The 22726-nt window shown below is 40.4% G+C and overlaps 1 protein-coding gene and 1 long non-coding RNA gene across 4 annotated transcripts in view; both read right to left on the bottom strand.

Annotated features, from left to right (window-relative positions):
* The window catches only part of LOC134678387 (uncharacterized), a 53609-nt gene extending 43114 nt beyond the window's left edge, over positions 1-10495 (bottom strand). For all 3 annotated transcript variants that reach the window (XM_063536942.1, XM_063536944.1, XM_063536945.1), the window contains exons 1-5: positions 10331-10495; positions 8512-8611; positions 8128-8253; positions 7518-7636; positions 5890-6063 (exon numbers count right to left, since the gene is read on the bottom strand). In XM_063536942.1, coding sequence (XP_063393012.1) covers positions 5890-6063; positions 7518-7636; positions 8128-8253; positions 8512-8611; positions 10331-10362 — 551 coding nt within the window. In that variant the 5' untranslated portion in view covers positions 10363-10495. The remainder of the gene's footprint in view (positions 1-5889; positions 6064-7517; positions 7637-8127; positions 8254-8511; positions 8612-10330) is intronic.
* Positions 10496-12199: 1704 nt separating this feature from the next.
* LOC134678444 (uncharacterized) overlaps positions 12200-22726 on the bottom strand; it is a 59260-nt gene continuing 48733 nt past the window's right edge. Inside the window, exon 2 of the long non-coding RNA XR_010100182.1 lies at positions 12200-12241. This is a non-coding gene — a long non-coding RNA (uncharacterized LOC134678444). The remainder of the gene's footprint in view (positions 12242-22726) is intronic.

Here is a 22726-nt window from a genome sequence, read left to right on the forward strand (position 1 = left end):
AGGAGATAGCTGATTTGTTTCAGAAGCATTTCAAGGTTGAGTCTCCCTTGGGGCCCTGCGGGGGCCCACCTCCAACGAGGTGTGTGCCTTCGGGGCCTCTGGTGAGAAATACAGCTAAGGAGGTGGCATCGGTGGTGAAGAACATGACGCGAGGGAAGTCGCCAGGACACCACTCCCTTAGCATTGAGCACCTGCAGCATGCAGGGGTACACTTACCTAGAGTACTCGCCATGTTCTTCAGCTTCTGTGTCAGCCATACTTATATACCGAGCGACATGATGACAACCGAACCGTGGTAGTACCAATTATTAAAAACCGTACAGGAGACACCTCGGACATTAAAAATTATAGGCCCATTTCGTTGGCTACGATTGTAGCAAAGGTGTTGGACAGTGTGCTTGACAAATAGTTGGAAAAACACACGGTGCTTTATGACGCACAATTTGGATTTCGGCCGGGCTTATCCACCGAGACGGCAGTCCTTTGTCTTAAGCACACTGTCCGATACTACTCAGACAGGAAAAAACCAGTTTTGGCGTGTTTTCTTGATCTCTCGAAAGCCTTCGATCTGGTGTCCCATAACAGACTTTGGCAAAAACTGTACGAGGAGACGTCTTTACCCGGGGAATTGGTGGAATTGTTCAGGTTTTGGTACGGCCACCAAACCAATGTCGTTAAGTGGGCGGGTTCGCTATCCGATGAGTATAGGTTGGATTGCGGGGTCAGGCAGGGGGGCTTGCGTCGCCCAGACTCTTTAGCCTATATGTCAATCGGCTGATCGAGGAGCTTAGCAACACTATGGTCGGATGTTCAATAGATGGAACGTTCGTAAATAACATCAGTTACGCGGACGACATGGTGTTGCTAAGCCCATCGATCGACGCCCTTAGGACGCTAGTAGGTGTTTGTGAGCGGTATGCGGAGGCCCCGGGTCTCAAGTACAATGTCTCTAAAATCGAGCTGCTAGTTTTCAGAGGAAGAATAGTCCAATTAAACGACCAAATGTTACCTCCAGTGAGACTGAATGGCACTCCTCTTAAAGTAGTAAGAGAATTTAAGTACTTGGGACACTGGGTAACCGCATCGCTAAAAGATGACGTAGATGGGAAAGGGAGCGTAGGGTGCTGACAGTAAGAAGTAATATGTTGATTCGTAGGTTCGCAAGGTGCACTAGCAATAAAATCACCCTTTTTAAGGCGTACTGCCAGTCATTTTACACCTGCAGCCTAAGGATCAACTTTACTCAAAAAACTTACAGCGCCCAACGCGTCCAACATAATAACGCTTTTAGGATGCTGTTGGGGCTGCCGCGCTATTGCAGCGCTAGCGGTATGTTCGCGGAGACGCGCACCGACGGCTTCCACGCCATCATGCGCAAGCGGGTGGCGTCGCTGGTGCGGCGCGTACGCGGCAGCGCCAACAGTCTCCTAGCCACTGTAGCAGACAGGATAGATGGCGCTTTCTGGGAGTACTGGAGTAGCCTACATGTCTATTAGATCTAAATAAAGTACATAACATAGGTAGTCACTAACATAGGTTAAGAGTAATAATAAGCTACTAATATATTACGGAAATTTAATTTCTGATATAAATAATTTAATTAAGCAGTTCAATAATTCAAATGAATTCACAAAAAGGCTAAAATGTTATTTATTAAACAGACCTTATTACTCCTTGCAGGAATATTTAGTAGTCAATTTATGTTTTGATTGAAAGATAATATAATTGTAAAAAAAATAAAAGTATTAACAAAATAATTAAACTAAACATTAAAATTAAAACTAAAACTAAACTCTAACAACTATATACAAATATTTACAGATAAAAAATGGGAGCTAGCTCGGCGCCGGATGGTAGGGTGCCCAGAAGGCTGGTGGCATTGCCGCGCTGAATGGCAATGCCAATTCGCTGGGCAAGGAAGTACCCAGCCCTCTGGTCACCTGTAGCATCATTAAGACGCTTCGCCAGCTCCCTAAATATTTGGTGTGCCCCGGGTCCCCAAGGCCCGAGGGTTTCCACCCCAAACGGCTCAAACATGCAACCAGAATCAATGGCTGCATATTTGCGCCGTTTGAGGTGCTCGGCCGTTGCGGCGGCCGTCCCGGCCTTGGTCGAGGTTCCCGGGAGGTGGGACTGCGCCAGTGTGTCGACGCACGTGGCGTCCCACACTAGGGGCCGGCCCAGCCTCCAGGGAACCAAAGTCATCCCGTCGGGCCTTTTGCCGTCGTCCCTGGTCAGGCCTGTGGGTTCCAGGACGGCTGGTGCTCCGGCACTGGTAAAGGCCCGGCGCAGAATGTCATTGATGCTGGCGTGGCGTGTGATGCGGCCCGCGCTCCTGCAGCAAGACAGACCGTGCAGGCCCCTACCAGTGACGGTAGATCCACAGTGGCATGTGTGCGGAGCGACACAGACTGCACCGAGTCGCAGTGCCACCGAGAGTCTGAATGTCTCATTGCTGACAAGAGTGCCAAGATTCTTGGAGGGTAAGGCGTGTAACCACGCCCCCGACTCCCACTCGGAACAAGCAAGGAGACGAGCACGCTCTACGGGACTGGTGAACGTTTCGTGCAGGTGATCCCGTACCAGAGCGCAGAGCGGCTCATCCCATTGTCGTTGCGAGCAGGGAGTCGTAGGCAGGTCGGTGTTGGGGCAGTTCGCCCTCCAAAAATCTATGGCATCTGAGGCAAAGGAAATTTGGAGATCAGGAGGATTTTTTAGAATTTTGGCAACTAAATTTTGGGTGCTGTGAATGGATGAAAGAAATGCAGGAAGAGATATGATCGAAATTTTGCGGATCCCTATACCTCCGTGTCTAATAGGTATATATATAGTCCTCCTCATCGTTTTCGATGACGGCGACCCCAGATAAACATCATGGACGCTGTCTAGCGTGAGCCCTTATGCGACTGGCCAGGCCGAACTTGGTCTTAAGGGAGGCTTGGGACCATTGGTTGTAGTCCAAATCAATATTTATGACTGATGTGAGGGTGGTTTTTATTACATCATCAAGTTTTTCTAAAAGGTCGGGGTACATCCAAAGATGGCTGCAACGAAGGGCATATGTAAATTTTGGAACGAAAAGGCAGTATTTAATTAAAGTGTAAGCCATGTGAACATTGATTTGGCGCAAGCGGTCTGAAAATGTAATAAATTTTTGATAATTTTGATTGACAAATGCCGGAAACGATTCATCCAGGACGGGTGACCCAAGGAGGTGAAGCGAAGTGCTGTCTATATTTTTTATGTTTGGTGCCATTGCACGGAATCGCGATAGGGCTATGTCTTTTTGAATATATTCGTCTGGGAAGAATATTTCGCATTTTGAAAAATTAAACTCGAGGCCTATTTGAGAAAATTTCTCTGAAAGAGTTTGAAGATCGTTTATTACCACTTCGGCATCACCACCCAGGGTGCCGTCATCCAAATACCAAACATTAAAGCTACTATTTAGACTTTCGATGATCGGTTGAATTGCCAAGCTAAACAGGGCCGGACCTAAGGGGTCTCCTTGTTGGCATCCCACGGATGACAGCAGTGAGTTATTTTTAAACAATAATTTTGAGGGGGAACTATAACATTGCCAAACAAAGTTGAAAAGCTCCGGTACTTTTTCTTTAACTTGGGCCAGGACGGTACCACGGTCGACTGAGTTAAAGGCGTTTTTTACATCGACTTTTACTAAAACCTCACATTCCCTTCTATCAATGAAAGTTCGTAGAGCGTGCACCGCCGCTTCACAGCCGCCCTTTGAACCAAAACCCAGTTGAATAGGTTGGAAGTAGCCGGTCAACTTGCTTGAAACAGCAGCACAGCAGCATTTCGCAGCTAAGCGACGGTAAGTTGATCCAACTGCTATTGGCCTGATTCCGCCATCTTTTTTTGCCAAAGCACACAGGTTGGCACCGTAAAGGACATCAGTTATTTCCGGGATTACCAATCCCGAGAGCATGAAATTGGCCAGGGCTGTTACCTCTTTAAGGAGTTCGTCACCAGCCTCACCACATGTGTGGCTCAAAAGGTCTTTTAAATGTTGCGGTGACAAACCGTCGAGGCCGCCGGCAGAGCCATTCGGAAATGAAAAAACAGATTTTAAAATATCGTCTGAGGACACACGGAGACAAGGGCCGGATGGGTCAGGAGGATCAGGGAGAGGCAGGTTGGCATCCGGGGTGGGGTGTTTACTTCGTAAGGCTTCAAGGGTGTCGTTTGTGTTAGGAGCTATTACGTCACTAGAGAATAGTAGCCGTGCCGCACCCTTGATATTCCCTTCCCCTAGCTTACTTTCTACATTCCGGCTTAGAGAGAAATTGTGTTTAAATGTCCTATAATATTGATTTATATATTGAGTATAATTTGGGGTCATCCACTAATTACGTCACACCAATTTCTAGGTTTTTTGTGTTGTGTAAACGATTAAAAACTATTTTCGTTTTAAAACCTTGTCATTTAAATGTACAGCGAACTAAATAATTTAAATAAATTTTCGGTTACTGATGAACTTAAAGTGACGTCACAAAATTTGTGTCTCCCCCCTCCCCCATGTCACAATGTCACATTTTCTTGACCCCCTCCCTCCCCCTAAACGTGTGACGTAATTAATGGATGACCCCTTTACTTTCTCCCTTAAATATTGAAGGTAGCGAAAAAGTTTATAGAATGTTTAATGTAGAAAATTGTATGTAGATTACTTATGTATCAGAACATTTTTTGCTACAGGCTACCGTTTACGAGTTATTAAAAAAAACAATAAAAAGGGACCTTTAAACTCGATGACTGATCAGTTCATCAGCGTTACATAACATAAATTTTATTGACCTCCACAATGGATAGACAAGAAAATTGAATGTTCCAGTATTCACAGAAACTTAATTGCTAAATTGGGACCGAGCGAACCGAAATGAGCCAGAATGTTCAATTTAAACCTACTACGTATTTTATTCATCGAAGTTATAGTCGTGAGCGCCATCGACAATAAGGTCCCTTTTCATAGATAATACCACATATCATTGTAGTTCAAAGTATTGGCGTAACTATGCGTACCAGTCGCTTACGTAACGTTTGCTTTAATACCGAATTTTTGTCAATTTACGTACCTACTATATACTAAAATTAGGTTAAACAGTCTTTTTAAGAACATGTGGCTTAAAGATGATATTGATATATTAACCATCAAAAAGAATAGATAGTATAGAGGGGTCCTGTCAAAGTAAATTTTGTAGTCACGGTACATTTACTGCCATCTATCGACACACGATTAAAACTTAAAATAAAATTGAAAATGTATAAATGAATTAAAATATGTTTACGGATATATGATTATTAATTTTTATTGTTCCACAATGACCCATGTTCTTTCACTGATACGTGTTAAAATTGTTAAATATCAAACAGTGTCGCCAACGCCATCTAAACGACAATAGGCCAAAGGTATATGGCGCCATCTATTCGACAGTGACTTTTGCTTGACATCCGAGGCACGTTTTTTTCTTAGACTTTATTTATCTTATACGGAGTTATATATATCTCTGTTAACCATACACGACAAACCAACCAAAAAAAATTGAATTGGAAATAAGGGAGAAGTAATATCAGTGGGGAGGCACTCCTGACTTCGGGCAAATTCGGCTCCGTTCAGCTCAGCATGGCTTCGAGCAATTATTAAGGTTGATACAACTTGACGTCCTTTTACGTGCACGGCAACAAAAAAATAATGACTCTAATTTTGACCACCTTAAATATCCGGATGGAATAGTGCCATACATTAGAAAGAGACAACATGATTCATCCCAGAATCGCTGTCAAGCTTCGGATTTGTAGAAAGTGTCCTTTCTCTATGGTAATACTATAATTTATTTTGTGGTGATATCCTAATATTCAAAGTATACTAACCTATAGAAAGTATAAGCCACCCTAGGTTGCTGTCTATACCGCGCCAGGTCACCTAGATGCACTAGGCAGTGCTGGCATATGTAGCGCGCCGCGGCGGGGGGCGGGAGCTTGGGGCCCGCGGGGGCGGGAGCGGGGCTCCAGCCCTCCACCCAGCCAAGGAGGGAGGCGCGGCGTCTGGGTACAAAAGAGACATTATACATATATGGGTATAGAGAGAGATATACAAAACACCCTTGACTCAGGAATAAATGCTTACCGGGTTTCGAACCCAACACCATCGGCTTCACAGGGGACACTACTCACTAGGCCAGATTGGTCGCCTAAATTAACACTAAGCCTTGCATTGTGAAGTTTGCGTACTATATGGGCTGAAGTATTATTTACCAGGTCAATCACTTTATTTTATATCTTTAACATTTATTTACCAATAACAAATAAAGTGATAATAAAAACAACATTAAAATTAAAACTAAAATTTAACAGAACTTATAAATAAAAAATGCTCCCCAGGTCACCTTCGTTTGTTATGGTGCCCAGGAGGCTGGCAGCGTTTCCTTTTTGGATGGCCAGGCTTATTCTCTGGCCGAGGTAGCTGCCAGCCCTCTGGTCACCTGTGGTGTCGATGAGACGCTGGGACATTTCCTTAAATAAGGCTTTTGCGCTAGGCCCCCACGGTCCCAGAGTCTCTACGCCAAATGGCGCAAATATGTATCCCTCACCGAGGACAGCATATTTGCGCCGCTTGTTCTGTTCTGCGGTTGTAGCCGCAGCTCCCGCCCTGACGGAGGTCACCTGTAGGTGGGACGGCGCCAGCGTGTCAACGCAGGTGGCGTCCCACACAAGCGTCCTCCCCAGCCTCCACGGAATAAGTGTCATTCCGTCGGGCCGCTTGCCGTCGTCACGTGCGATACCGTTCGGCTCAAGTATGGCCGGCACGCTAACGGAAGCAAGCGCCCTCCGGATGACATCATTCAGGGAGGCATGGCGAGAGATGCGGCCCGCGCTTCTCTGGCAGGATAAGCCGTGGTGGCCCAGCTCGTCAACATTGGAGCCACAGCGGCAGCGGTGGGGCTCATTGGTTTTGACCCCCAATCGCAGACTGGTAGCGAGTGTGAGGGTCGTTTTTTCTAGGAGGGTACCTATGTTGGGGGATGGCAATGCATGAAGCCAGAGCCCTGACTCTGGCTCCGATACGGCTAGGAGACGAGCGCGCTCTGCAGAACTTTGAGTATTATCAATAAGTGCCTTTATATAGTAAGAAAGGGTGGCTCTGCAGAGGGGCTCATCCCAAAGTTTTTGTGACTGAACGAAGGCTGGGATTGGATTTTCCGGGCAGGCTTGCGTCCAAGCATTTTTGGCCTCGTTCAGTATTTGGATGCAGATATTGTCGGAAGGAGGGCAAAAAATTTTATTGGCGAGATCTTGCGTGCTGTGGAAAGAGGACAAAAAAGCTGGGAGGGCAACGCTGACAACTTGCCGGATGCCCAGGCCGCCATGACGAATTGGCAAAGAGGCCTGGGTCCAGGCGCGGTTGTCCAGGATGACTATATCTTTTATATCTATTTGATTGGTTTTGGTGACCGGTTGCAAATTATACTTTATTGTCTATGTTTTATGGTTGTAAATACCTGAAGGGCAGGTCCAGTTTAAAAGCCGTACATATCTGGTGCAACAGACACAGGTAGAAGCCGGCGGCCGCTTGCAGCACCCACGACAGCATGGCGGCGCCCTCGCTCCGGAGAGGGTTCTACGAACAACCAGCAGACATTTGGCTATTTTTACAAACTTTTATTTAACTTGCCCTGATAGTATGTAAGTTTGTTACTTTGTTAGTGTGGGACTGTGGGTCAAATCTTGGAAGCTAAATTTGATCCACTTCCCAATTTCCGATTAAGCTGAAAATTTGCATACAAGTGTAAGTCGGATGGTGAATATTATGTGTACAGTCACCTGCAATAATATGTTACTCTTCGAAGGCCGAAAAAATATGTGACACGCTCTTATGGCTCGACAAATAAGATCGTGTCAGATATTTTTGCGGCCTTCTTTGTGTAACATATTATTGCAGGTGACTGTACCATCGAATTGATCTGATCATGGAGACAGGAGATGCCCATAGGAATTGGGTGATGAAACAACGCAACCTCGATGAGTATTAGTTGCCTGTGGTAAGAAAAGTACAGTCAGCGACAAAAGCATGTACCAAAAATGAAACATACGGCAAGGGTACTGGTTTACCTTTCTATCTTTAGAGATGGCCTGCAGAGCCTCAATCTGCTGCTTGAAGCCGACATTCCAAAGGTCCTGCTCAACCTTCTTATCCAGGGCATAGTCCAAGTCCAGGACCAGAACTTTTTGGTATATCTGGAAAATAATCACACTATGTTGGAAAGTGCTGGCTGTTCACATTGTCTATGATCGCGGAATAAATGTATTTCTATTTCTATTCTATTAAAATCCTTGGTAAATATCATACTTCAAAAGTACTTATAACAAAAAAGTAAAATATACATAATATACAATCAGCAACATTCTTAATTGTCCATCAGTGGACCTTTTGTAATAAGGTTTACTATTTTACAAGATTTTATGTCAGTTAACAAACAGTGTGGGTGATGGTACCTTTTGAAGCTGTTGCTGCAGGGACCACAGGTTGCGTTCCTGCAGCATGGATGTCTCACTTTTGAATTTCAAAATGTTTTGCTTTAGCTCCTCCGCCTCCCTGAGAACAGACAAGTGGATAGATCAACGATTTCTTATTGTTATTCTGTCCTATTGGCTTGAGCAGAATTGCAGAAATGTTGTGAAAGTGTAGTGGAGATAGTTCATGTAGTACCACACCCACCACCATGCGCCTATGGCAGTGCAAGACCACGCCCAAACCAGAGCAACAGCACATGGCGCGCGGCTATTGTGACTGCTGCTCATTAAAATGAACCTTATCATAAGACAATTAAAAATCATGAGACAATTGAAATTAAGACAAGCCTACTAAGCCTAGTTTGTGTTGGAGGCCAAGACTCATTTTCGGTCACCGCGTCAACCAAGTAAGTAAAGTTATCATTTAGACAGCAAACATGATCAGCAATCATCCTTTGTGCTATCCCTGGTTCTATGCAGTAATGAGGCCACTTGCTTGAATATAATTGCTGCAAGTCATTGGTTTGTGCCTCTGCAAACATGGTGAAAGAGCTACAGAACTTAGGAAACCCAACCAGCACTCTGAAGATGTTATTGAATGAATGAAATGAAAACATTTATTTTCAGGCAACTATTGGCCCATAGATAAATACCTTAAAACTAGCATACATATTAATACAAAATATATCTTAAAACTAAAAACACAATTATGGCTGCGATGCAGTGTGTGTGTGGGTGTGTTATTGTACACTACTCGCAGAGCATTATTAGATTTTATGGGTTACAACTTACTATGATTGGGGTGCATATTGTACAGAATGGTCAAATCAAAATCACAATAAAATAAGGGAAAATCAAAGATTCATTCCGAACGGAATTAAGAATTAATATGAAGGGATCTAAGAGGAAAGTAAAAACCAAGGAAAAGGTTTATGCAAAACAAGTCAATGATGAAATGACAAATGACAGAGGTATGGAAGAAAAATGAAATGCTGCAACCATCCCAAATAAATCAGAAAACTAGAAAAGGGCAACCAAGTACACTACATCTGTATAGTTGTGCCACTTGTACAAGCTATAGTTCGTTTTTTTAGCATTAGAAAGAACTTGCAAGAAGGTAAGCGATCTTGACATGTCTTTTAATTGAAAAACGCTTTATAAAAATCAGTAACTATTACTTTTGAAAGCAGAAGAATATAAATGATTGTATTACATTCATAATTGTTCCATATTTGCTGAAACTTATTATTAAAATGTGTTTTTCAATTAAAAGACACATTAAGATTGTTTACCTTATTTCTAATACTAAAAAAAACGAACTATAGTGCAAATAATGAACATGGTGCCATTCGCACTGCAACTAGCACAATACGCCAAAGATGCAGTCGCTTACAAAATTACTATTCGTCACTATTGCATGACCTTATTACAAAGTCCTACAATTGTTGCATGTTTATTCTTATAATATGTTAATTTAGCAGGCTTATCTTGCACTCTATTTATTGGAGTGACTGTTGTACATACTGGAGTATCTAAAACGTATTTTTTAATAGCATCCTTGAAGACAAAAGTGATATTTAACTAGAACTGTACGCGTGTTTCCTATATGACCAATAAATGCCTAAAATACAAGAAATCGAGTGTTCTAGCAATGTTCCAATCATTTTAATGACAATAAAATTAATTCGCGTTGCAAATATGTACTTAAAATGCTAAATTTAAGCGTTTTGTGCGAATTGTAAGGTAGCAATCAACAAGAAACTTAGGTTACAAAAAGAATGTAAAATATATCGTTAACTACCTCAACATCTGCACAGCGGCGTTGAGAACCATAATTGTGGAGGCTAGAAGCCTCAAAATGTATCACTGCATCAAAAAATAAAACGAATATATAACGCGGAACGGTTAAGGTAAAAAAATGTTATCTAAAAACAATCGACTTCCATGCATTTACGTCAAAAGTGCCTGTCGTCTGTCAAATGTTTTTTTTTTAATATAAGAAATTATGGCCTGGATTTGTATATTTTAAGCCATCCGTCAGATGGAACATGAGGCTGAATTTCTAGACGTGTGAATCAAGTGTGAATCGATAGAATATTTTTATTTTTTCATAAAAAGTGTAATGAAGTTGATATTTAGTTTTCATTAAAAAGTTAGCCACATAATTAGTACTTAATTAAACTATCTATAATTTTATGACGCCTTCTAGTAACTTCATACCATTATTAACGTCTTACATACAATCATGACTTGATTTATTTCCTTTGAAATAGAATATTTCAGCAAATATATTTGTAAAATATCTATCTAACTTATTAAAACTCATAATAGCATACATCTATTAAATTCATTGTTTGATATAATAAATAAATGATTAGATTCGCTACTCGACAACAGATGGCGCTAGTCAACAACCATATACGAAAATTCCATTTGCGTCGAGTAGAAAGTAAAACTAATTGTCGACTTTATAAATTACCTGTTGCAAACGCTAGTCATGTTGTAACATTACGCTTTGCAGTACAAATGCTACATATCTCAGCATCAAGATCAAGTAAAAATAGTTCTGGCAGCATAATGCAGAGGCCAAACTACATATATTATGTGAAATTGAATAATATTTGTTCCTCGTTTTAACCTCTACGATAGCTATTTTTCTAAAATAGTCAACAGTTGCCATCTCGGTCTACCAGCTGCATCTGTTTCAGGTTTCAGGTTGTTAGGCGCAATTTGAATATGCAATCTCTTTGTAGGAATAGGTAGGTTAGGTAGGTAGGTATATACCTCCTTACCTCCTTTGTCGTTGACTTTGAAATTTGACGTTTCACAAACCACTGTGTCATACACTGTGTTAAATTCAGTTTCAGTACAAAACTAGATATTTATTATTGTGTACTATTATGTATACGATATGTTTTTTAATTATTGTGAGTTTTGATAGTTTTGTGAAGTTATTTTGTACTACTGACTCGAAAGCTCCAGAATTTGACATTGTTCAATAAAATCAGAAATTAATTTACTTTGGAATATTTTCAATCCCCTTTTGTGAGGAGCCTTTTCCCAGCGCGTGTTGGAACATCTTCAAAACGTGGAGGCAAATAAAACCTATATATCTAGTCTTAGTGCCAGAAGTTGCCCATTAAAGCCCGTGGGGATAAGAGATCCATTTTTAACCCCCAACACAAAAAATGACATTGAAATTTCATAAAAAGAAATAATTTATTTCAGGCACAAGTAGGGTTGCCAACCGTACAATATTATATAATATTTTGGCTCTCTGTACTGTATACTTTTAGAAAAATATATAGTACGCTAAAATACTATGTTTCCGATTAAACGTTTATTACACTCATGTTTAGTAGGTATTTTATCTAAAAGTACTATATTTTTTAGTAATGTACTATATTGTTGACGCCTTATTCTGGCAAATACTATGTTCCACCAAAAAAAAGTTGGCAACCCTAGGCACAAGTCCCTTTTAGGGTTACGTAGTGAAATGGCAAAAAACGGAACCCTTATGGATTCGTCATGTCTGTCTGTCTGTCTGTCCGTCCGTATGTCGCAGCCACTTTTTTCCGTAACTATAAGAACTATACTGTTGAAACTTGGTATGTAGATGTAGTCTGTGAACCGCATTAAGATTTTCACACAAAAATAGAAAAAAAACAAATTTTGGGGGCTCCCCATACTTAGAACTGAAACTCAAAAAATTCTTTTTCATCAAACTCATACTTGTGGGGTATCTATGGATAGGTCTTCAAAAATTATATTGAGGTTTTTAATGTCATTTTTTTCTAAACTGAATAGTTTGTGCGAGAGACACTTCCAAATTGGTAAAATGTGTGTGTCCCCCCCCCTGTAACTTCTAAAATAAGAGAATGATAAAACTAAAATAAAATATATGATGTACTACCATCTAAATTTAGAATAAACTTCCAGCGAAAAAATTGGTTTGAACGAGATCTAGTAAGTAGTTTTTTTAATACGTCATAAATCGTAAACCGCAATTTTATTATGTTACTTGCTTCTGCGGAACCCTTCATGGGCGAGTCCGACTCGCACTTGGCCGCTTTTTAATTGCTTTGGATATTTAAATATTATAAGACTTTAAAATAATTGTATTCATTGACTCCTTCACATGAAAATATTAATTAGCCAAATACTTTTTACAATTACCAAAAGTAAATTAAGTACAATAGAATTGTGTAAATTCATTAGGTGAGTAATTATTTATAAGGTAAAATGCGCTTGAATTAACCAATTAAATTATATGCCACTATTTACAAAAACTCATTATGTCACGTGTCGTTGATGTTATACTTGTGACAAAACGTGTTCGTTTAAAATTCATGGTCACTTTTAAGACGGCTCCTAGCCACTTACATCATTATAAATAGGTAAGTATATATTTAAATTATACATATTAGATAATGCCTTTCAGCAACGAAACTAAAAATTCCAAAACTCATGAATCATTGCTATTTCATGCGGGTCATACCTACATACATATTTTTAAATTTAGGTACCTAAGTACTAGCGAACCGCCCCGGCTCGGCTTCGCACGGGTTACACAAAACCTTAAACATTAGGTATTCTGTGACCTTAACAGATTATATACCTAATCCTTCCTCAGGAATCACTCTATTGATAGGTGAAAACCGCATGAAAATTCGTTTAAGTGTTCAAAAACTACTAAGTTTTTGAGTTTATCGCGAACATACAATCATGAGCGTTCCTTTTATTCTTTGCCATTTTTATATATTGTGACCTTTTTGCCACTTTTTTGTTATTTCTACCAGTGGAAAGACACTCCTGACTTCGGTCGAACTCGGCACCGTTCGGCTCAGGATTGCTCCGAGCAATTATTAAGGTTGGCACCACTTGACTTCCTTTCGCGTGTATGACCACACATAAGATAATCACTTGAATTTTGACAACCCTAAATTGCTGAAAGGGATAGTGCCATATATTAGAAAGGCATGATTCGACCCTGAACCGCTGTCAAACTTCGGGTTTGTATGAAGTGTCCTTTCTGTACGGCATCAGTACTATTATTTCTTCTGTGTTTCTACTCAGAATGCACATAAAGAGACAGACGCGGCGGGGGACTTTGTTTTATGAAGTTAGTGATTATAGGTTAAGATTATAGGTATGTATAATCTGAGGTTACTTTGAGTAACATTGACTATAGATTTTTGAGGAATTGGGTATTGATTTTTGGACGCGAGCCTAAACAGAATGTTATGAGTTGGTTTGGTTGACAACCTTTAAAAATGCGGGCTACTTTCGAGTCTGATGTTCGGAAAGAGAAGAGTCGTGGAATGTATGGGGCCCAATACAATCCACGATTCTTCTCTTTCCGCACAGAGTCTAGTATGGTAAGCGGTAGTCCCCCTTCCTCGTAAGGCCCCCATTGATACATAATTGTATGTTGTATGTCTTTGTGCAACGTATTTATTGTGGATTTATCTATGTATGAAGTGAGCACTCTAGAGTGGCCCACAGATTACCAGTTCGCCGGACGATATCAGCCTGTCAATTATTCGCCGCCATTACCCTTTTGCGATTAACTGACAGGCTGATATCGTCCGGCGAGCTGGTTATGGGCCCCTTATCCTGGCCGCACACGTTCGGAATTTTCATTCGGTTTCCGTACGGAATGACAGGTCGGAACGGGACGTCGCTCTACAAATGCATAGCGCTGACTCGCTTGCACACGTCATTCTGTAGGTACGGAAAATTCCGAACGTGTGCGGCCAGGGTTAAGCTCTTTACTCATTTCTCTATGCCAGTGGGGAGCAAAGGCGCCGAAACGGTGGACGCGTGTGACGTCCAGCACAAAGGCAACATGCATGTGTGTCATTCATAAAGGACACGCATCGTGGGTGTTTCACATTCACCTGCCGGCGGCCTTAAACTGTTACGTAACGCCCTTGCGCTAGTGAGGCGCCCGGTCGGCAAGCGGGGCTGAAAGTTGTCGATAAAAAAAAATACTTACACCTGCCCACTGCTTAATGCTTGGCAAGCGAATCGTATGTGTCATAAGGATTTTTTTTAGTTCATTTATGTAGCCACAATTTTTCCTATGTGTTCCTAGGCATTGGTATGTAAATACGTTGGTATGCTAGTTGAAATAAAAACACGAGATGAATTATAAATTGTAAAAAATACGCTTATTATAAAGACACACTTAATGTTAATAAAGAACATAGTTTAATATGCTCTTACTAGCATTTCCTGTGTTTTAATCCTAAAACATTTAAATAACGTATTCGTTATAATATAAGTAATATAATCACGTCTTTATTTTTAATCATTCCCCTACTAAAAATAAAACTAATTATGTAATAAAAAATACAAAATACTAAGCTTATAATAATACATGAATCAAATAATGCATACCTACTTACCAAAAAATAATGGTCATCGATATGTTCAGGAACCGGCGCTCGCGCATCACTATCAGTTGGACCGCGAATTTTGGCGCAAGTAGGCCGCACCCTTGACCCACTGGCACACTGACTGAATCTAACGCCTTACCTTTAAGGTATTTCAGACTTTGCTTTTATAGCTCTACTAAAACTTGAAGCATAATTAGGTTACAAAATTCATAATTAGAATTAGGTACTTAAAAAAAAACTTTTTTAGCTTGTTTATGGAAGCTCAATTTCTAAAGTACTTACTTGGTTTGATTTCGGGAAAACGCCTCTTACTTTTTTTTAATTGTGAAAACCGGTTTTTGGCCATCACTAGCGGTGCACCGCGAATTTGGGCGCAATGTAGGCCACACCCTTGACCCACTGCCTCACTGCCACAGTGCGATCGATAAATAAATATACGCGGAGCTTGCGAAACGATGAGCACTACATTTCGGTTCTGACCAGTGCCTTACGTCACTTACTGTCAAGGTCAACAATATCCTGCCATAGAGGGACTATTGTATTTTTTTAAGTTCGTATTTTTATGTTATATGTACCTCCTTACAATTAGAATCACGAACCATATATTTCTATCCTATTATAGGTATAAAAGGAGAAATAATGTGTCTTATTAAGATTTTTATATAAATAGGTAAGTAAGTACCTATCGTTACCATTTTTCAAATACGGATTTTGAAGGAACGTAAAATGAAGGAAAATTTTGGGACACTCCTTTTCTACTATAAGGATCAAAAAGCTCGTGATTCTGAGAAGAAAAGATAAAACTTCCCCTGTTTGACTAACTTAAAATTATAGTCTGGTGTCTGAGCTGTAGACCTCGCAGACCCATATTCTCCAACATTTTGAAAATTTTCCTAAAACAAATTTGACAATTTTTTTTTTTACTTTCATGACAATTGGTTGAGAAATGCTGCCTATAGAAAACTACCAGACAGACGTACGAAAACATGTCTGCCCGTGCTAAAATGGAGACCTTCGCTACTTTCGGTCAATAAGTATTAAGTATCCGTTGTATAAGTCGTATAAGTTCACGCGGCCGCCAACCGGAGGTCGGAGATCTATGATAATGCAATTATTATATTAAAATAATACAACACTTAATCATTCGCTATATCCAAAACGGAGGTCGATGCTTAAGGCCTCTTATGGGCCAGTGAGTTCGTGTTTTGTCACTCTCACTGAACGTATGAGCGAGATGAGAGTGCATGTCCGGGAGCGCGAATATCATGTTTTAAATTTTTTTGTACGGTTAAAAAAAGAAGTAGGCAAGTACCTAACATTTGGATAAAATTCGGCTATTCAGCTTTTATGCTACGTTTGGTTAAAATTCGGCTAAATTGAGGCAGACGAAGAGAAAGAGATAGCGGCGGGGCCGACTTGGACACTATTGACAAAGTGGGTGTGCCAGAGTATATCCATCAAATATCGAAATACTTTTAAAAAATCAACAGCATGAAACGGGATCATTTACCTACCTGCTGATTTTCGAATTGTATAATATATATGTAGTTCAAAATCCAAGCTTCCAACGGTCCAAGGTCACCATGACCTTGGTATAGGCGCAATGTGATTTGGTGGCTAACAGTCTAGACGGTTGGGAACCAGCAAGGTCACCTTGGCCGGAAGCTTTGTCGCCAGCCGTGTAGAACGGACTTGGCCGGGAGGACAATCTCTTGATGAACGCATTGTTACGTGGCCTCTTCTTATAATTCGACAAAACCATAACAAATTAAGCACTTAAACCTTTCTCAAGAATCACTCTATCTGTAGGTGAAAACCGCAAGAAATTCTGTTGAGTAGTTTTTGTGTTTATCGCGATCATAGTGCCGATCGGCCATTGGTCTATCTATACAGTCATCGCAGTCGATGTAGGCTGTAGACTACCTCCTCAAAATACCTTCTTTAGTCGCTGCAAATATCATAAAGATGCTGTGGCCAACGATGACATACAGACAGAAGCGGCGGGGTACATATAAAAATAAGGTGTAGTGATATCGGTCAACTGGGGTTACTTTGAATCGCGGGGAAACAATGATCATCGAATACCTAATCAGAGAATAGCGTGTATGTGTTATTACTACATATTACTTATTAATTTACCCCCTTATTCATAAACGTTTTCTAAAGTATAATAATCGTTTGTCCCTTTACGACGTATTGGTATGATGGAAAGGGACAAACGATTATTATCGGCTTGTCAACTTTAGTAAACGTTTATGAATAAGGGGGTTAGTAGTCATATTCATACTAACCTATTCATATATTTTCTTTTGTATTTTGTTAATTCAGTTTATTCTCTCCTTTATTTATCTTGGTGCTCACCAATGGTACTCCAGACGTTTGGGAGGCGTGCGGGGAGCCGAAAACAACACGTAGAGACCTTTTTGACACCGAGCGGATGTCCCCCTTGCCCGTGTCGCACGCAGAGGTAGCAAGTGGCAACCTCCAGGGAGAGTTGATGATATGAACTATATGTAAAATATCTTAAATTCTATTACTTAAATGCTACATCTATCTATAAATCTTATCAAAACAACGTCCTGACGTGACGCGTGCGACGAATTTTAGGTACCTTACAATGGCACCAGTGTGCGCGCGCCCTCTACGTGTACCCGCGCCTAGCCGCCCACGCTAGCGGATGCCCTAAGTGTCTATAAGTCTTTTAGAGAAGCTATTATTAGCTTTTTTAGGACTAATGCTCTGGTTTCCTAGGATAGCGGTGCCGTCATATAGCGGCCGTCTCAATACAAAGACTAAGTACTACATCCATATTTAACCGTATTATTTAGTATGGAGACGGCCGCTATATGACGGCACCGCTATCTTAGGAAAACCGATCTTAAGTCAGCTTACTTTAAAACAACCAAGCCATACAGACATACCTGTCGTTGTCAATCACGTCTATTGAGCGGACTGAAGGCGTCAAGGCGCCCGGCTGCTTCTCTAAAGCATTTTTTGGAAAACCCAGGTTAAATCACATCAAAATTTGCACAGCCAGAAAAAGTCGCCTTGGTTCTAACAAAGCGCTTTAGCATTGGAGTTCAAAGAAGGAAAAAAGTAGACAAAAGGTTTTTTTGCGCACGAATCAGGTCAGGCTAATCTTAGATTAGGTAGCGTTTTCACTTTGGCTATACAATAATTTTCACCACACCAGCTGGTAAAGGCTCTCTTGATTGTTCAAAAACTGATAAAAAAGTTGCATTTTATCCACATGCCAAACAGTCATCTGATGCAAATTTTGAGTTGTTTCCGTGTGTTAGCTAGTAGAATTGATTTTAAATGATGGTTTTGAAAGAGTTGAGATTTTTAGGGTTGTTAGTTTTAATTTAGTATTATTTATAAAATATATACAGTCCGTTTTTTTAGCATTAGAAAGAACTTCGCAGAAGTAAGCTTGTGGTTCCAAATCCGTCACTTTTAGCGGTAATAATTTGAAGTAAATTATATGTATGGACCATGCTAACATTAGATAATTCAATCATTGTTAACAATTAAAGAGCCTGATAAAAACAGCACGCTTGCTTCTGTGGAGTTCTTTCTAATGCTAAAAAAAAAAACGTTAATTTGGATTCGATTTTGTTTAATATTTTACGGCTGCTATTTTCCTCGTTTTCCTCACATTGGTGTGGTAAAAATTTTGGGTTTCATTCAGTCACGTCACGTCACGCTGTCGAATGAAAACACATAGTTACACATAGTGCCAGTTGCACCGTTTGCACTTGACAGACTGATCAACGTCACCCTGGTTACGGTTTACTATGAAACTTTCCATACAATAAAATTTTGCGAACTCTTTAAGGGGCCCACTGGTTAACAGTCCGTCGGATGGTATCTGCCTGTCAGTTATTCGGAACTGTCAACTTTTTCTACTTTAACTGACTGGCCGATTCCGTCCGGCGGATTGTTAATCAGTGGGCCCCTTTAACGATGACAAACAGTTTGGCGTAACAGACCCCCTAAGTATAAGTACAGATCGGTATGATGGAAGTCGAACACCATAAAACTAATTCCGTGTGCAGTTAATTCTAATTTCGTCGCTTTGTGCGCTCTAGGCTACAGACTTTGTGATCATTTCAGAACTTGCCTATGACTACTGAAGGCCCAGATATATCTGAAAGGCCAGAGTGCTCATAAATATCTGAACTTACACTTTAATGGCTTGATATCAGAGCGTCCTCCCGTCTAAATGCCAGCAACGCACATGCAACCACTTTGGTGTTCCTCGCCAAAATCTAATTGATCTAGATAGGTACCTACATGATTTTTACGTTTCACGATATGCCTAGGAATTTCACGATATGCCTGATCTTACGATCGGCCGCCGACATACAGACGCATATAGAATTCTTTTTGTTAAGTTATTAGAGAATGGTAGATATTTTTGGAGCGTAGTCTGATCTGACCATACACTTTGATGCTGGTTATAGGTTATAGGTACATATAGATAGAGACAAATGTCTTTTCGTTCAGCTATTAAATAATACTTTTGACTACTTTTGAGACCGACTACCCTTGAAGTATTCTAGTAAAGTTCGGCGTCAAATTCGTACCAACCCTTAAAGTACTTTTTCTTTTTAGTCTAGGGCTTACATAATAGTTTGTCCGTCCCTTACGGCGGTATGGCGGCGTCCCTTTCGTCGCGAAAGCGCCGCGTGCGCTGGGTGAACGACCTCGGTGGGGGCAACGAACGTCTTTGCCAGTTTGCAACCACCCCGCACGCACGGAGTGCATAGAGTGGGTGGATACCCCTGTGGAAATTATTAGGTTTTCTATCCCTTAGTCTGGCAAATCAAGTTTGGTCAAAAATGATCAAAATTTAATAAATTTAGGTACGTAGAAACGTGTTCATATAGGGACAAAATTAGATTTTCGCGACTTTTTCTCTAGGCGAATTGGTATGTCTGCGTATACATATAGAAAATCTAATAATTTCTAGTGGGCACTGTGGAACGACACGATACTTTTAGTTGGACATGACAATTTTTTGATTTCTTGATTAATTTCCTTAGTGGGTGGAGACCCATATGGAAATTATTTCTATCTTTCTAATTAGTCTCGCAAACCAATTTTGGTCAAAAAGAGGCGGTAAATTTAATAAGTGTAGGTTGCCAAAAACGTTTTCATATAGGGACTAAATTAGATTTTCGTCTATTTCTCGTGACAAATTGGTTTGTCTGCGTATAGGTAGATACAAAATCTAATAGTTTCTAGACGGCCCTGTGGAACGATGGCATACTTTTGGTTGGACATGAGATTTTTTTGTTTATCGACGATAGTTTTTAAAGGACTATCTGGTTTTTATATCTGAAGAATTGAAGCTAAGAAATATGATTATTGTTCTAACAAAAATCTATGAGATTATTAGATTTTCTATCTAGCTGCCACCATATATACAATCGAATTTACGCTCTTACTCTGAAATAACATGAATATTCAAGTGACATACTCATTTATCTAGTCTATTGTCTGGTATAGTCAAGACTAAAAATATGGGTGCATACAACTTACTCAAAAATATGTCCCATAGTTCTTAATTCGCTGACATAAGAGCTTATGGGACAGGTTTTTGAGTATGATGCGTGCACACATATTTTTACACTTGACTGTACTTGTTTCTGTTGCTAGAAATACTACAGAAATTATGGCTGCTCTACACGATGGGCCAACGCCGGCCACTCCAAGGGACGCAGCCATGCGGTAAAATGAGATAGCAATATCACTTGCTCCGTCTAACGCATAAATGCGTCCCTTGGAGTGGCCGGCGTTGGCCCATCGTGTAGAGGAGCCATTAGACCGAATTATCCCAACTAATCAAAAATCTCTACTTCAAAGTTAGTCAAACGTTGCATCAACTCTGCACGAGTCTAAGTGCAAGTAAAATGCATTAGACGCACACACGCGCGGGAGTGCATTGCGGGCACACCGACGCATTTTCCTAATAGACGTGGACAGGCCGATTCGAACTCACTGGTGTTGATTTGATCTCAGGTTGATAGTCGCCCGAATATCTCTTGTGTACAAAGGCAATTATTTATATTTAAACTCATATACAACAACAAAAAAATATTGTCGTCATTTCTAATCAAAATCATTAGTTATCGGAAAATAAAGTGCCACAAGACTATTTTCCTTTACAATTTCTTGTATGACGGCAAAGTAATGGAAGGAACGAAAAATAATATAGAAATTTTAAGAAACTTTTGACCGAGTCATGGGATTTTTAGTTTCCAATATCCCATATAAAATAATACTTAACGCAAACGCAAACGTCACCTCACGCTATCCAATCAAATTTACACTAAGTAGGGGTTCTGGTTTTGGTATTTGGCACTTAATTTGTATTTGATTTTGTTCCTGAACACATTTATAAAGTCTATATAATTAATTAAAACGCTTGTATTGTATTGTGCTTATAAATATACCTATAATTATAGGTATGTACGAGTAGGTAGGTACATAATATCATTTGTGCATATATCAGTGCAAGTGAGATGTTAGGTAAGAAATCAATAACATGTCCTCAGTTCGAATACCGCCGTAGGCCGCGTACACATGGTGGTCGATCTAGGATATCTATTTTTCATCACACATGCGTATCACATCTGACATCACACTACGTAACGGGTATTTTTCCTAACATGCGTTCTCCAAAGGGAGTAAGGTTTTTTTAAGTGTCACTTTGACAGTGATATAATTGTTATTAGAAGTCAATTAAATTATTATATTTAATTGACATTTACAGGCCAATTCGAACGTGAATCTGACATCGAACCGATATTTGAATATTAGGTAAGAACCTAATATTAGAATCATATCATTCGCGCGTTTATTTCGCTCTGACTTGTCCGTAGTCCCTACATACAGTTTTTTTACAGATAGCGCGTTTATGAATAAGGGGGTATAAGTAAAAAAATAATTATAAAACAATATTTCTTTCAATTTTTAACAAGCAGAAACGTCTGCGAACGATGCTATTAAGCTTAGAATAAATTTAAAAGTGGAAAAATTACTGTCTTGGGTGAGACTTGAACTCACGGCCTCTGGATCGATACTCCAGCGCTCTGCCATCTGAGCAACCAAGACCTCATCCCCAGCCAGCAAATCTTTCCACCATATTATAGGTCAAGGGGACCCTTAGCGACATCTACCGTAAGAGTGTTACACTTCTTAAACGGCTACCGGAGTTCCAAGTCATATTGGAAATTCACCAGTTACGATGTGCTACCCTGCTCAGATGGCAGAGCGCTGGAGTATCGATCCAGAGGCCGTGAGTTCAAGTCTCACCCAAGACAGTAATTTTTCCACTTTTAAATTTATTCTAAGCTTAATAGCATCGTTCGCAGACGTTTCTGCTTGTTAAAAATTAAAATTAGTATGGGTAGCACATCGTAACTGGTGAATTTCCAATATGACTTGGAACTCCGGTAGCCGTTTAAGAAGTGTAACACTCTTACGGTAGATGTCGCTAAGGGTCCCCTTGACCTATAATATGGTGGAAAGATTTGCTGGCTGGGGATGAGGTCTTGGTGCTCAGATGGCAGAGCGCTGGAGTATCGATCCAGAGGCCGTGAGTTCAAGTCTCACCCAAGACAGTAATTTTTCCACTTTTAAATTTATTCTAAGCTTAATATTTCTTTCATTTCGCTTACCTATACGTCGGCATGACATAGGCTGATGAATATTATCGGCGGTAAACAAAAATTTACGAACGAGTGCGAATTAAAGCGCGAAGCCGAAGGTTAGGGCTTAATTAACAC

The sequence above is a fragment of the Cydia fagiglandana genome, chromosome Z (genome assembly GCF_963556715.1).
Source record: "Cydia fagiglandana chromosome Z, ilCydFagi1.1, whole genome shotgun sequence".
NCBI classification, from domain to species: domain Eukaryota; kingdom Metazoa; phylum Arthropoda; class Insecta; order Lepidoptera; family Tortricidae; genus Cydia; species Cydia fagiglandana.